This window comes from Paroedura picta, chromosome 8, assembly GCF_049243985.1.
Source record: "Paroedura picta isolate Pp20150507F chromosome 8, Ppicta_v3.0, whole genome shotgun sequence".
Taxonomy (NCBI): Eukaryota; Metazoa; Chordata; class Lepidosauria; order Squamata; family Gekkonidae; genus Paroedura; species Paroedura picta.
This window is the reverse complement of record NC_135376.1, coordinates 35988745-36001203: the sequence shown is the minus strand read 5'-3', so window position 1 is coordinate 36001203 and position 12459 is coordinate 35988745. Positions and strand designations below refer to the sequence as shown.

The 12459-nt window shown below is 43.9% G+C and overlaps 1 protein-coding gene across 5 annotated transcripts in view; it reads right to left on the bottom strand.

Moving 5' to 3' along the window:
* Positions 1-512: 512 nt before the first annotated feature.
* CROCC2 (ciliary rootlet coiled-coil, rootletin family member 2) overlaps positions 513-12459 on the bottom strand; it is a 90040-nt gene continuing 78093 nt past the window's right edge. For all 5 annotated transcript variants that reach the window (XM_077349011.1, XM_077349012.1, XM_077349015.1 and 2 more), the window contains 5 exons: positions 12003-12443; positions 9112-9261; positions 2519-2650; positions 1870-2049; positions 513-1617 (listed from right to left, as the gene is read on the bottom strand). In XM_077349011.1, the coding sequence (XP_077205126.1) occupies positions 1534-1617; positions 1870-2049; positions 2519-2650; positions 9112-9261; positions 12003-12443 (987 nt within the window). In that variant the 3' untranslated portion in view covers positions 513-1533. The remainder of the gene's footprint in view (positions 1618-1869; positions 2050-2518; positions 2651-9111; positions 9262-12002; positions 12444-12459) is intronic.

The following is a 12459-nucleotide window of genomic DNA, read 5'->3' as shown; positions in this document are numbered from 1 at the left end:
TCTTATGAATGCAAACCATCCTGAATAGGATTTAAACCATCATGGCTTTCTCCAAATAAGTCTAGAAACATAGTTTTATGACAGTGGTGAGTCCCTTAGTAAATATTAGCTACCTTTACAGAATTATACTTCTCTAGGTTCCTTCTCTGGGAACCATGTTCATTAACATGTGAAAGTAAGCCGATAAGCACCAGAACTGAGTATCAATGAGAACGTGTCTGAATGTGTGTGAAGCAGTATCACTGATTTTCTGTTTGAGTTCCCCTAAGACAGTACCAGTAAGCAAAGTTGTTACATCCACCTCTAAACAGAGTTAGATTCGTAAAGTAAAATAGTCTGGTTTATACTATATGGGGCCACTTTCCAGTTGTGCATCTTTTTCTTATGTTTTGTGGTACAGGATTCAAGGCTATATATGAAATACTAAGAAAATTAGTGTGGAAATGAGCAACAATGTTAAAAAACAATGGAAATTAATTGTTTTCCCCCTCAATATATTTAAGAAATGTTCTTTATTTCAATAATTTGCAGTGCACTTCAGGAAAAACAAACATTCATGAGGAAAAAATGTGGAACAATACTAACAGGTGATGTTCACAGTAATTCCAATATGGTTCCCTGTTGTCGCCATGGAAACCAAAGTTTGATTCCTAAAGGGATTTCCTTGGAGCCTCTCAGCCGGCAGAGTGGGTGGAATGTTGAATGTTAACACTCTGACATGTCTTGAGGCCAGCGAGTCATAAGATGATTTGGCTTTGAGCTAAGCTCAGCCACCTGCCACCATGAAAATGGCTTGAGGTTCTTAGACACAGCAAAGGATTTGATCCCTCCCGGGGGTGTGGTGACACTGTGCTTCCCAAATACTCTTTATAGCGCACACATTGCAATTTTGATGCCAGTGGAAATTACCTGCCATGTCCTGTTTTCAGAACAGCTTGTTCATTGTGATCTATGAGACACTGAAACTGTGTGGGCACAAACAAATAGCCACAATTTGTGCCCACCGAAACAGGATACTACATGATATGCTGTCTCAATACATCAGAGGCAACTAGACAGTAGTTCTCCAAACCCTGACAGAAAGATAAAAGAACTTGATGAGTGATGGAAATGCAGAGGTATTTCAATAATAGGTGCTTCTATTTGGCCCACAGATTGTTTTAATTGTACAACTTGCATTCATAGCCCCATGGAGATCATATGGGGATAGCACTACACAGAAACCCAAACAACAGAGAATCCCCTCCTTGTTAAATGTCCTAAATTAATTAGTTAAGCATCAGTGCCCTGGTTTTCAAGCATCTTAGAGACAACAGCTGCCCCCACAGCAGGGCTTCCTCTTGACTGTATTCTGCCAACTTCTTTTTGTCACTCCTTCCAAGTGTACAGGGTGTGTTTATTATTCAGCTGAGTGCCCTAATGAAGGAGATGGATGAGTCCAGCGCTTGAGTCCCACAAATCCTGCTGGTTCTGATCTATGAACCTCAGGTCTATCTGGTCACACAAGACCAAAGCATACTGTCCAAAACTGAATCATTTAACTGTAGGTAGCATCTGGCTCATGTAGGCTTGTCTTCTTCTTACTTCTTGGTCTAGCTGGTCTTTCAAAGCATTCACCTGGGGGAATACAGCACAAGAACAAGGACAACTGACTGCATCGTGAATACTTTACTTCAGTAGTCTGTTCTTAGTGGACAGCTGAAGAGCTTACCCACTCTAGTTTTGTCCTAAAATCTCACATTTCATGGCAGGTTCATAACCACCACAACCTGATACAGGAACTTTAACTGAACAGTATGTTCCAGCCACCAGACTTGGACATCACTGTAGGATTTGAAAAGAGCCACCCAGACCATTCCTTTACTGTACCTGCTCCTCCAGGGCCTTCACCCTCTGCCGGTGGTTTCTCTCCCGGGACTCAAGCATGCGTTCAGCTTGGAGTTGAGCATTGTGCAGCCTCTCTGTCTCCAGTTCCATGTCCAGCTGATGCCTGGATGTCAGCTCCATTAGTCGCTGGGCATGTGTTCGTTCCAGCTCTGCGATCTGGGCCTAGAATGAGAATACAGTCCATTCATCTAGGATTCTGGTAGGCTGAATACCTCTGGCTGTAGCTGAATCCCCAGGAGCACTGAGATCTGTTTTGTATTGGCTATCAGCTCACTGCACAAGGAGAAGAATGAAATATGCCATCACCTTCCCTGGCTCTTTAAATAGGGCCATACAGCTCATGTGTCCCCCATGAACCTCCTTGGCAAGGGTTTCCCCCTCGCAGGACAGTGGGTATGTTAGATACAGATGGCTCCACCCTCCCAAACCAATAGCTGTGATGGGTGTGGCAGTTGCAAGACACAGCTCTGCATTCACACACCACCAGCCATGACAGGTTACTGCCATGACAGCTTCCCACCCACCTGTTCAAAGCTCAGTGTATACAAATGATGTTCAGGGGGATAGTATTATCCTCAAGGCATATGGGGCAACACGTCGTAACTTTCCAAATACAAGGACACCAGCTGACCTGCAAATGTTCATTCTGCCTCAGGGTGTCCTCCATTTCCTGTTGTAGGCTGCTCAGAGACCGGTCCAGTTGCCCCCTCATCTGACTCAACCTAAAAGTTTCATCTTCCTTCTTGAGTTTCTCATGCTCAACCTATGGAAGGCAACATAATCTCTTTTTTGTATTGATCTCTATATTTTTGTATTGTTCTCTGCATTTTTTGTCAGTTCTTCCAGTCAAAGTTTAGAATCAGAAAACATTTTGCAAATAAGCAAAGGCACAACACCTTTAAATTACTGGGGGAAATGTCAGTACCATCTCAATATTCATTAGAAATAGCAGACAAGTTTCATACCAGCAAATACAGTCCAGCAGACACAGCATATAGACAAGCACAGCACAATCGGATGTTGTTTACTTTTTTCTGTGTTTTCAGTTTAGTCTCCAATACGCAACACATGTGAGCTTGTCTCTAATGAACACAGAAAACACCACTGACTCTGCCATCTAATCCCTCCAACTGCAAATTTTGAGTCAATGTGGAGATACTGGGCAGACACGTTCAGATAAAGCTAATTATGGTCTGGGAAGAATGATTTCCCACGAAAATGTGGTAGGAGTAGCCAGAAAAGAAAATGAATTGAAGGGAATTAAATGTGATTCTTGAGGAAGAGGCTAATAAGGTCATATTTAGGTGAAGATATGGACCTTCAAAGTGAAAGGCAATCAATAAATCAAGCACGGCTTTGGTTGAGAGCCAGTCATGGATATTACAGGCTGAAGAGAGATGGGAAAGAACAACTGCAAGCGGGAAGAACAAATAATTCCAGCAGTTCTATGCACACTTGCCTGGGTATGAGTCTCACAGAACATATGGAGACAGAGCATCTGATGACAAGTTTGATGCAAGAGATGATTTGTTGAAGGGACAGGGAAGTTACAGATGAGTGAATGAGCAATGAACGGAGTCACAGAAAAGAAATTACGTGCAACAGTGATTGCTGATAGTGTGTGAGTGAAGTAGGGTTGATGTTGAGTTCTTATAACCAGAGGCTGATTGATAAGTTTCTCTATATTGTTGGCACAATACTGGCTGACTAATCTGAGAACTAAATTTCACAACCTTGTCCATCCTGAATCCTAAATATTGGGAGTTGGGTTGCAACTATAACCAACTTTCCAAACATTGGTATGCAAATTTCACAAAAACCCAGGACTTAGCTTGTTATTTCAATGGTTCTTTGGAAAAGCATGGTACTAGAACCCACGGAAATAGCTCACTCTCATACAGTGTGAATTAATTGTTTCCTTAAGGTAAATAATGAGTACTGGATGGGCACTGTTTTCCTCTGTAACATGACTGAGGGTGCAGTATTATCAAGAATAGGGGTGGCCAAACTATGACTCTCCAGATGTTCATGGACTAAAATTAAAATGAGCCCCTGCTAACATGCAATTCTGTGCACACTTGCCTGGAAGGAGCTCATGGGAATTGTCCATGGACACTGGAGAGCCACATTTTGGCCACCTTAATCTTGAAGAAGGCAGAAATCACATGAGAACCAAGCTCAGTCTTCTTCTCTGTAGTTGTTCAAGGACAACCAACCCACCCATCCAGGATCAGAAGACTGGAAAGGGAACTGTTAAGAGACCATCTTGTCAGCTACACATCATATCAGCTGTTTCTGTTTCCTACATGTCTGCATGTAGGAAGGCAAGGCATGGACCAGATTTTAACATTGGTAAAGCGGGACACCATTGACCGGGGGGGGGTTCTTGATTAAAAATTTGGTCTATATGGAGCAACAAAAAATTTCATAGAACGCATAGAATGAAAAAATAGTATTGTAATATATATATTTTTAATTTCAATGTAAGTACAATTTGCCAGTTACCCCCAGATGTACCTCCAAATGTGGGACAATCTGGTCACCATAGGGCAGAGGCAAAAGCCAAAGTTCATTTGGGCCTGCCTCCTGCAGCTCACATCTGCTGAACTCAGAAATGGCCTAGGACTGGGAATATCTACAGTTATTTCCTTGGTTTATTAGTTTATTTATATTCTGTGTGTTTTGTGGTAAGTTGCTTTGGGTTCCTTTGGGGAGAAAATAAGGATATACAAAAATAAACAAATAATAGATAACTAGTGTGTCATATTTTTATCCCATCCATCTTCCACAAAGCTCAGAAGGGCATACATGTTTCTGGTTTGGAGATTGCTCCAAGATCATCTGGAGATTTTCATGGTTGATTGGGCATTAGAACCCAGGTCCCTACTGTTTCCTACAACAAACTGGATAGTCTAGCAGCTGTCTCCCTCTGTAGCCAGTTATATACCTCTGGAAAAACTCATAAGCAGAAGAAGATGGAGACAGTCATCTCCTGCTGCTTGTCCCCAGCACACTAGGCATTAATACCTTTGAATATGCATAGCCACCTATCATCCATGAATTCACCTATTCCTTTATAGAACTATCCAAGCAACAGACCTTGTGAGACCTCAGAAAACTGCATTTTGCTCACTATGGTGGAAATATGGGCAAGGAGCAGCCATGTGTCACACAGTTCTTTGCTTTCTCTATCATAGCGCAAAAACTAGCCTTAAATTTGCCACCACAATATTCAAACGAAGGCTCCCTTTCTTGGAAATAATCAGTGTCAAGTTATGTAAGGCAGCCCCAGCCCTTTCTGGCTCCACTCCACTGTATTTGTTCATCTGAAGATGTCCAGTCATCTTCAACAGAACTGAAATCCAAAAAGGACAAGCCAGTTTGGTGCCCAGGTAGGAGATCTGACGGTAGACCTTGGAGGAGTTGGAAAGGAACCTCAGCAGGCCTCCAGTCCATTCTCCAAAGCTGTGATTTTCTCCAGAGGAACTTAGATCTGTGGTCTGTAGATCCATTGTAATTAGGGGGGGGGGGGTCTCCAGAGCTCACCTGGAGACTGGCAAAACTAGGTACTGGTTGCTTTGAGGGACAGGAATCAGAAATCAGGAGGGAAGGGAAGACTGCGTGAAAAGAAGAAAATTAAAGCTGGTGGTTAGTAGCATTTTGCTTTTCAGAGTGAGAGAGATTCTGAAATTCAATGAGGGTTGTGGAGTATTCTGTCCCTTTAAAACTTCATGCGAAATGCTAGAAGAAAATGTTAAAAGGAGAAGAGAGAGAGAGAGAGGCAAAATCCAGAATAAATAAACGGCCACATCCGGATTTCCCCTCTGGAGACATCAATAAGGAGTTTTATGAGCTTGATATGAATTACCCTCCCTGGCCATTTACAGCTGATCTTCTGGAACTCATTAACTAGCTTCTCCCCTTCCTTCAGCCCAGGGAAAGGGGTTGTTCATGGGGGAATTCAGGGGCACTGTACACAAGGCTGTTTTATGCTTGCAGAGATAAAGCTTGCAATTTATTTTTAGCATAACAGGAAAATATCACATTTGTCACTCTCTCCACTTTGTAGCTAGAAAAATCCATAAGTTCTAGCAGATGCCAGGCTTGACCCTTCCTACCACTCCTTGAGGGGCCTGGCAAGAACATTCTTTAACCCTTCCGAAAGAGGCCCACATCTGCTAGAGATGGCATGTCCACACACCAGCTGACACATCATTTTAACATAGATTGTGCACAAAGAACATTTCCAAGGTTTCCAACACAGAACAAAAATATTTTATAGAATCAGATCAGCAGAACTGTATCTCAGAATAAGAAAGAAAGAAAGAAAGAAAAGGATAGAAGGAAGCTAGCTAGCTTAAAGGGAAATTTGTCAGATTTTATCATAGTATGAAGCATGACAATAGATATACACATTGTGGGTTTTAAATAGAATATTATTTATTTAATTAAAATATATATTGACCACTTTTTCTGGAATCCAAGGCTTCTTTACAGGACATTCAAAAACATTGCACAAATTTACTGTTTCTAACAAAACAGCTCTTTTCATTAAAAGATCACCTCACTATTCATCACCCACAACTGATTTGCTTTTGCATGGTTCAGTCCATGCCATGGTAAACCATGGTTTAATTAAACATTGATTGGTGTGGCAACTTGATGCTGGTCACCTTACAAACTGCAGTTACTAGAATTCTTAGCCAGAGATGCATCTAAATCCCAATTTTGTAGTAAATCTGTTAATTATTACATCTGAATTCTCAGTTAATCCCAACCATTAGCATCCCCCCCCCACAATATACAGTCACAGCTACCAGGTGGCAAAAAGTTGATACTTTAGGGTTGCCAGCCTCCAGGTGGTGGCTGGAGATCTCTCACTATTACCACTGATCTCCAGGCAACAGAGTTCAGTTCACCTGGAGAAAATGGCAAAGGGGCTTTTTGCACGCCTTCAAAATAGCACAATGGTTGCCAATTGAAAACGCTACTGATTTGCTGTTATGCACAACGTCGTCGACAATCTGCCACACACCTGAAACCAATCTGCAAAAAGCGCTTCCTTGTAGCGCTTTCAGGGAAATCCCCAAAAGTGGATTCACCCTCCGGAAAGCGATACACTCCTGCAACCAATCTGCAACACTAGCGAAAAAGACCTGTGCGTTAACATTGTTGCCGTTTCTACAAAGTCCCTCCCCCTGGCTCTCTTCTCAGATCTTCCGGCGAAGCGATCGCCATTTTTTTTTCTCCGAGCGAGCGGGGATAAATGCACCAGCGAGCCTCTTTCAGTTTAGAGGCTTCCCCAGCTTCAGTCCCTCCCCTTCAGTCACTAAGCACAAAGAACAGAGAAGCCCGTTTGCTGATGTATTTTCACTTTATTTTTTACACATTCATTCAGCCAAAAATCGGGCCCGTGAGAGGGGGGGGGGATTTTTTTTTTTTTCACTCGGAGGGAGCGTGGCAACGATCAAACGACAGCTCAAACACACTAGGCAGCTAGATGGGTCTCTCCGTTGCAACGAATTAACACAGATTCGTTGCAATGGGTCTGTTTTTTTTTAAAAAAAACCTTTCTTAAAGGGAAAGGGGCTGTTTGGGAGCATGCTAACGGCTGCCCATTGGCGGCCAGGGGCGGGATGAGCTTGGCAATAGCGCTTCCTTTCTAGCGATTTTTGCCGAGACCGGAAGCCTGTGGGAAACGCTACAAAACGCAACTGGATTCCACTACAAAGGCATGTATGCATAACGACGAATTCCACTATTTTAAATGGCGATTTTTCATTCAGTGACCAATTTGCTACAAAGATCCCGGTGCGTAAAGCCCCAAAGTATCACTCTATGACATTATGCCCCAAACCCAGCCCTCCTCAGGCCTCACCCCTAAAATCGCTAGATGTTTCCTAACCTAGAACTGACAACCCTATGCTGCTCCCACATCAGGTTATGTATACTGGCAGCAGACAATCTGGGATTTCCACGGAGATGCTGTTTAGTTTCTGTCATCTATTACAATAACCATATAAAAGCTGAAAGTATCCATGGTTAATAGTGACAGCCAGAAATATGGAATTAGAGATGACTCAAAGCTAAACTTGCTCAAGGACCTCCAATGTATTCGCTACTGGACTTAGTTACGACTATGTCTGCAGGACCCAAGGCTAACCCTCTATTCTGCTGGAGCACATTTGCTTCCAAATTAAATAAATGTAGATATGGTCACGCTTGCTGAAAGGAGTGTCAAAGCACAGCAGGAAACAGGCTCTCAGCTATTCTTGGACAATGCTGCACATGGAGCTAAGGGAAACTATCAAGCTTCAGTGAGTAGAAGTATGGTTAAAATAAGCCTTGAATAATGGACAGTGCCATTGTAGGAACCCTTATTCGAAAATCTGGAAACCACTCTATGCTTTGGTGTCTCAGTATAAAATCTAGATGAAGTGGAAACTTGTGATTCCCCTTTCATCGCTGTTCTCTTCATGAAGCTATTGAAAGGGGCCAAGGGACCAAGCCCTATGAAGATAGGTTGAGGGACTTGGGAATGTTCAGCCTGGAGAAAAGGAGGTTGAGAGGGGACATGATAGCCCTCTTTAAGTATTTGAAAGGTTGTCACTTGGAGGAGGGCAGGATGCTGTTTCCGTTGGCTGCAGAGGAGAGGACACGCAGTAATGGGTTTAAACTTCAAGTACAACGATATAGGCTTGATATCAGGAAAAAAATTTCACAGTCAGAGTAGTTCAGCAGTGGAATAGGCTGCCTAAGGAGGTGGTGAGCTCCCCCTCACTGGCAGTCTTCAAGCAAAGGTTGGATACACACTTTACTTGGATGCTTTAGGATGCTTAGGGCTGATCCTGAGTAGAGCAGGGGGTTGGACTAGATGGCCTTTATGGCCCCTTCCAACTCTATGATTCTATGAAAGCAAAGTGGAAAGTCATTCCCAGTTGCAATGTATGGCGGTGAAAGTTGGACCATAAGGAAGGCTGAGCATCAAAGAATTGAGGCTTTTGAACTCTGGTGCTGGAAAAGACTCTTGCAAGTCCCTTGGACTGCAAGGCAAACAAACCAGTCAGTCCTAGGGGAGATCAGCCCAGACTGCTCCTTAGAAGGCCAAAATATTCTCCCTCAAGTATGAGCTGGAATCCCATCCAGGCTTGAGGTAGATATAAGAGAACTGCAGCCTCAAGAACCTTGCTTCTTACAATGCCCACCTGTCCTATCACTCCTTACCTCTTGAAGATGCTCAATCTGCCCCTCCAGGTTTTGGCACTGTTGGTCCACCTCACTCAGTTGCACTTGCAGCAAGTGTACTGTCTCTGTTAAGTTATGATTCTGCCTCTTGCTGTCTGACAAAGCCTGTCTCATGGAATCCAAGCGGTCCTGGCAAGTAGGAGAAAGCCAATAAAACAAAATAATCCGAAGTCACTTGATTCAGTAGACATAGAGGTTCTTTTCTGCTTGAGCTACAAAACTGGAGCCCCCCTCTTTGTTTGGAGCATCTACATGATGTTGTCTAATATTGTTCTAATTAGCATCTCTGGCACACTCTTCCTCTACCGGCTTTCCCCCAGTCTTTTTAGGTAGAATGCCATCAAGTGAATTGTAATTTGTGTACATTTTTAGAAGTCCTGCCCACATCATCAACATTTTCCTCCTGTCAGCCCATCACAGCCACCACTTCCCCTGTTGTGACACTGATGAGCTTTTGGGGGAGTTTTTGTTTCCAATCCTCAAAAAGCCGTTCAGTAAGGCAGTGAAAAAAAAGAAAAGAAAAATAGCCCTTAATGGGAATAAAGGCACAGAAAATTCCTGTGTGGAAGCTTCTTTGCTACTCTGCATAGCTCTGACTTAACCATGGCAATTAAGGCAAAATGGGTACTCCTTGCTGTGTGGATGTAGGGGCAGCCTTTTAAAAACAGGGTTCACTAGATCTACATAGCAACTCAGTGTGGTCCATCTACACCAGTAGTTCTCAACCTGGGGGGCGGGATCCCTTTGGGGGTTGAAGGACCCTCTTGCAGGGGTTGTGTCAGGGCAAGCAGCTTGGCCAGGGGGGATGCCACCATTGTTGCTGCTCCTCATGCAGGTGCCCGCGCATGGTGGGACAAGAGGCAGAACATGACTGAGAACCCCCTGAAAAAAAAACAATTTATATACAATCATGAACAATGGATCTTCACACCATTGGTCAATTTTGGTTTAATTTCTGTGAAAGAACACTTGCATAATTTTATGGTTGGGGGGGGTAACCACATGATGAACTGTATTAATTAAAGGATCGCAGCATTAGGAAGGTTGAGAACCACTGATCTACACTGTGTTTTCAGTTCAGCCCGGTGGAGAGAGAGAACCTGCCCTGCAACAGTGTGCCTCCTTTTATTCAGAGAACTATCCAAGAAAGAACTGTTTGGAGGCCTGTCTTTTGCCATTTAAAGGTCCAGACACAGAGATAGAACTGCCAAACTGAGAAAAGAATCTGAATTTTAGAATTTTCTTTCTCAGCAAAAAGGGCATAATTCTACTTAGTAAAAGTGCAGGGTATAAACTGCACGGAGCTTTTATTCCAATCCCAGGTCAATTCAGTCCCTGCCGCTTACATAGACGGGCAGAGTCTGCACTTACTTTGTTTATTCCATTGTCAATCCTGTTGAATTCAGATTGATTTTAACTCGGGTCTTCCTCTTCCCCCCCCCCTCCCCATTGAAACAGGAAAGTGTTCTGTACGTGGTTAGGGTAGTTCAGAAGGGGGGGGGAGCCAAACATCTTTCTTTTCTTGAAGGGGGGGGAGAGGAGCCAAGCAGGGAGCCTCTTTCTTTTCTTGGAGGGGGGGAGGAGAGGATCAAAGAAGGCAGAGGAGGGAGGAAAAAACCCAAGACTGACAGAAGTTGAGAGAAATTAGGGGCTTCTGCTTTAAGGCAAGCTTGTCACATGGCCACCTTTGGCCAAACAGGGCGTCTCTACCACAGAAGTTCAAAACAGCCTGCTTTCCTAATCTGAATCTTAAAGTATTGAGGTTTAAAAGCACTCTAAGATATCACACAATAAAGGTAGGGTCACTCCGGATCAATCCTTCTTGCTGCAGAAGGAAAATTTAAATCGCCCAAAATCAAAACGGAAATCGCATTCTGTGTAGACAGCAGGGACTGAATCAACCTGGGATTGGAATAAAAGCTCCATGCAGTTTACATCCAGGATGTTTGCCACATGGGGATGAGATTTTGTGTTGCTGATGTAGCTACAGATAAAGCATAACAGCAATGGGGCTTCCACATGGCAGGGTTCCCTGCCCCAATCCCATGGACGTGACTACCTCCCCTAACAGGGCAATGGCATCAGAATATTATTATAACAATATACTGTTGTAACAAAAGGTATAGCAGAGTCTCTAAACTTCCAGCTTTCATTTTTTTAAAGTAAGTCTCAAGCTCTAGCTTTTTTAGAGTGCTGGAAAAAATTCAGAAGTGATCTAAGTCCAGTGGTTCTCAACCTTTCTAATGCCGTGACCCTTTAATACAGTTCCTCATGTTGTGGAGACCCCCAACCATAAAATTATGTAAGTGTTGTTTCACAGAAATTAAACCGAAACTGACCAGTGGCATGAAGATCCATTGTTCATGATTGTATATAAATTGTTTTTCCCCCGTGGTTTCTCAGTTCAGTTCTGCCTCTTGTCCCACCATGCTGATCTCGCTCTCTTCCACTGCTCCAGGCAGACAAATGCTCTATCTTGATCTACTTTGCAAGGCTGTTGTGTGGATCGCGCCCCTCCAGCCAAGCTGATTGCCTGGCTTCGACCCCTGTGAAAAAGTTGTTCAACCCCCAAAGGGTTCCCGACCCCCAAGTTGAGACCTACTTATCTAGTCCCTTACAATCTAAGATAAAAGAGTAGGAGGACTTAACAGATCCCTTCCCTGGGGAAGAGGGTGCAAACCAAGTGCTACCAACAAATGCTTTCAGAACCAGGGATCTAGTAAGTACTGGAAAGGGTACTGGTGATGGGTCCAAGGCAAGATATTATGGCATGGGTCTGCACAACACTCGTTGCACATATGTTGTCTGGCTCAGGGTCACATCTATCAACAGGCAGTGTTTGGGTATTTGGAATATCTGGGATCTACTACCTGGAGCAGCCGACGGTCTTGCTCCGCGGCAGTCAGGGCCTTCTGCAGTTGGGAGATGTTCTCCTGCAGGGATGAGGATCCAGCAGTAGCATCAGACAGTGCTTGGGACAGACTTTGCACTCTGCCCTTGAGGTTGCTTTCAGCACTCTCTGTCCTGGACAGTGAGTGAGTCAGACGATCTAGCTCCTGCTGCAGAAGAGCAGTTTTGCCCTCCTTGTCCCCGAGCTGGCAGCGAAGGACCTGAGCCTGTTCCTGCAGGGACTGGACCTCTGTTTCCCGTTCTGTCAGGCTGAGGTGGGCACGCTGTAGCTCTCCTTCCACAGCTCTGCGGCTCAGCTCCAGCTTGGTGGCCCTGCTTTCTGCTGCTTCCAGGACTTCCTTTAATTTCCATTTCTCTGTTTCAAGCTTGGCTTCTTTGGCTTTCAACCTACTGACTTTTTCCTAAACAGAAAAAGAG